Source organism: Rhipicephalus sanguineus, chromosome 6, assembly GCF_013339695.2.
Source record: "Rhipicephalus sanguineus isolate Rsan-2018 chromosome 6, BIME_Rsan_1.4, whole genome shotgun sequence".
Lineage (NCBI taxonomy): Eukaryota > Metazoa > Arthropoda > Arachnida > Ixodida > Ixodidae > Rhipicephalus > Rhipicephalus sanguineus.
The window spans coordinates 61,954,124-61,957,335 of NC_051181.1; the positions used below are offsets into that span (position 1 = coordinate 61,954,124).

The following is a 3,212-nucleotide window of genomic DNA, read 5'->3' on the forward strand; positions in this document are numbered from 1 at the left end:
TGCCCGTGAGGTGCCATATCGCCATGTTTACCACGGTGCTGCTACCGCTCCGACTTTTTACTTTATATTTATTTTCTGCTTTCTTTTTGTATGGGGCTGTGAACTAGTCAAGCTGTTTAACACAGCTTTTTTTCACAGTCCTTTCTTTCTGTACGACGGAATGGAAAATAAACTTTGACTTTGCCTTTGAATTCGCATTAGGCAGTACCTTAATCGTCGGCTAAATTTTTTTGTATCTTTTTTTTGTATATGTCTCTTTCTATTTTTTTCTATCTATCTATTTCTTTCTCTTTCTAGCTCTTTCTATCTTTTTTTCTCTCTCTTCCCTTTCTTTCTATCACTCTCTATTTCTCGCTTCCTCTTTCTTTCTATCTCTTTCTATCTCTCGCGATTTCTTTCTCTCCTTTTCTTTGTTTCTTTTTGTCTTGCTCCCTGTTGCCTATCTCTTTTTTGTGTCTTTTTCGTGTTTATTTGTCTTTCTATCTCTTTCTCTCTGTGTCTATTTCTTTCTCTGTGCCTTTCTTTCTCTTTCTTTCCTCTATTCCTCTCTTTTGTTTTTCTCTCTATCTTTTTCTTTCGCTCTCTCCGTGCTAGTCCTCTTGCCCATTCCAGTTATTGCATCCCACGCCGGAGAAATCTACGCAGCGGGAGAATACGCACCGGGCGCACCTGTTCGAGCAGCGAAGCAGAAGATGAAGAGGAGGACGGAGAGAGTGCGCGCCGGTCGAGTACGTGGCCGATCCCCCGTGGTGGGTTGTGCCATTCCTCTGATTCCTCCTTGACCTCCGACGAGTGCGGTCGCCTCGGCTCCGCGCTCTTAGGAGTACGGCTCCTGTACTCGTCCGCTGCGCCGCCGATGCGGCACGCGCGCTACGGCGCATGTGACGGACTTGTGCCCTACCAGTGGAGTGAATTGCTCGCCGATGGACACCTCTCGTGCTCTCGTTCTACACACTGCCGGTCGGTAAGCTTACCCTCTTCTTGCCGAGTGTTTACGCCGCCGATCGGCGTGTGTCGCGACGCGGGGACGCGGTCCTTCGAGCGTACCACATGCCCGGGTTCTGTGACTGAGTGCGTGCAGTGCATCTGCATTTTCCCTTTTTCCCCTGACAGCCCCCCTTTTTTTTCACTCTGTTTTTTATTATCCCCGCTGTCGGGGAACCACCCCAGCCGCGCAGCACCGCGCCGTGTGTACCGTGCGCGTAACATTACCGTGAACACTTGCACTTGCGCGATACTCGGGCGTTCGTTTTTGAAGTGCCACACGGTTTTTTTACACTGCTTTTTATTATTCCGTGGCATTTCTGTTCGCCTAAGCTTCGCGAGAACTTGTCTCCTGCAGTGACTGAACCTTGAGCAGCAGAGCGCCATGAGTGCTATGCGCGAATCCGACAGCCCGGCCGCCGAACCTCAGTTTTCGGCGCCCTCCAAGCCCGCCCCACGCGCCGGGCATCGCCGTTCGCGCAGCCTGACAACCAACAGTCTCGTGCGGCACACCCTGCATGTCACCCCAGAACAGCAGGCATACGTCAATGGGCTCATAGACAAGTGGGAAGCCAAGAATCCCCTCAAGCCCTTCAAGCCCTTCGAACTTCCCGCGGACTTCGCAGTTCGCTTGAGCGCTCTATCCAACGCTGCTGCTGAACCACTGCTACATCAGCGAGACGACCCTGGAGCTCCCGAACGAGCCGGCCTCTCGGAGGAGCACCGAAGCGTCGCACTGCCCCCCACCAACAGGGAAGAGCAGATGGACTCAACTACTTCCCGCAAGCGCAGCCGCGAGGAGGTCAGCAGCGACGACGAGGAGGACGGACCTCGCAAGCAGTCGGCCACCTCTCCTGCCGATCCCAAGCCTTCCGACGAGGACAACGTCCCCACACAGTGCACTGAGGAGACAGGGACAGAGGCCACAACACCTGCGAGCCTCGACGAAGCTGCCGCTGCTGCAGTGACCTCCTCGGCGGCCCATACTACTTCGGCGAGCCCCTCCCCCGCCCTTTTCCCGTCAGGAGACACGCTGGTGGCCGATGCTGCTGGCCAGGGCAGCGGTAGCCCTCCTCCCGCCCCTGCGGCAGCTGAGACGCCGACAACCCCTCTCGATTCACTCTCGGCTGAAGCAGAGGCCATGGACGAGGCTACAGTTGACACCTGCACGCAGGAAACCACTCGGAAGACCACCCCAGTGACCACAATGGCCTTTCTGAGGTCCCCAACGGCAGGAGAACAGCCAGCATCCCGCAAGAGGAAGAAGAAGGGCAGGAAGACGGCTCGGAAACAGCACACCCCTGCTGCACCCCTGAGCACCTCGGCTGTCTCTTCCTCTGCGGGACCAAGGGCCCCTCTGCTGATCCTGTCACCACTGGGTGACCACCAGCCCTGACCCCTGCGGTTACCAGCCCCCCTGAGAGCCAGCCAGAGGAGGTGAGCTTCCAGGAGGTGAAGTCAAAGGCTGCACTGCGGCGCGCCAGGAAAACCACCACCGCTGCCCTGCCGGTGGACCCTGCTGTCGTGGGGACAGTGCTTTTCCGGCCCTCTGCTCCTCGCGGCTCATTTCGCGGCCCTCCACGCCTGAGTATCGCGCAGGCGCTCCCATCGCACCCGGGTGTTGCTGACATCCGGGTGAATCACCACCGCAACATCGTGGCGGTGGACGTGACCTCTCAGGAGTGCCTCACTCTGCTCCTGGCCCTCACGGAGCTGCGGGGCATACCGGTCACTGCCAGGGAGCCCGCGGACCGCCACACCAGCATGGGTTCATTCATGGCATGGATGGAGACCCTGCAGAGAACGCCCTGCTTCCTGGCCTCCAGTCTGCTGTTCCCGTGCTAGCAGCCACCAGGGAGGGCCGCACGGTCACGCTGCGTTTTGGGGGCCCAGTTCCGCCGGAGCGGGTGGCGCTCTTCCGCGTACGCTTCCCCGTGCAGCCAGCCAGGCCCCGACCGCTGCAGTTCAAGCAGTGTGGTCGGTATGGCCACGTACGGGAGGCGTGCCGCTGGCCGGACAGCTGCATCCGCTGCGGCCGGACCCACACAGCTGACGCGGACTGCCAGCGGCCCCGGTGCGTAAAATGTGGCGGCCCCCACTCGGCTGACACCCCACACTGTCCCAGGTGGCAGGAACAATGCCAGGTGGCCACCATCATGGCGTCCTCCACCACTGCCCTCTCTAGGCGAGTGGTTGCAGCGGCAGTGCGGGAGGAGACCAGGGAGGCT

General features: G+C 58.5%; 1 protein-coding gene across 1 annotated transcript; it reads left to right on the forward strand.

Moving 5' to 3' along the window:
* The first annotated feature begins 1,369 nt into the window (after positions 1–1,369).
* Positions 1,370–2,829, forward strand: LOC125756110 (uncharacterized). Its single transcript, XM_037664733.1, has 2 exons — positions 1,370–2,352; positions 2,397–2,829. The coding sequence occupies exons 1-2, from the start codon at positions 1,370–1,372 to the stop codon at positions 2,827–2,829; spliced, it is 1,416 nt and encodes a 471-aa protein (XP_037520661.1).
* Positions 2,830–3,212: the final 383 nt, after the last annotated feature.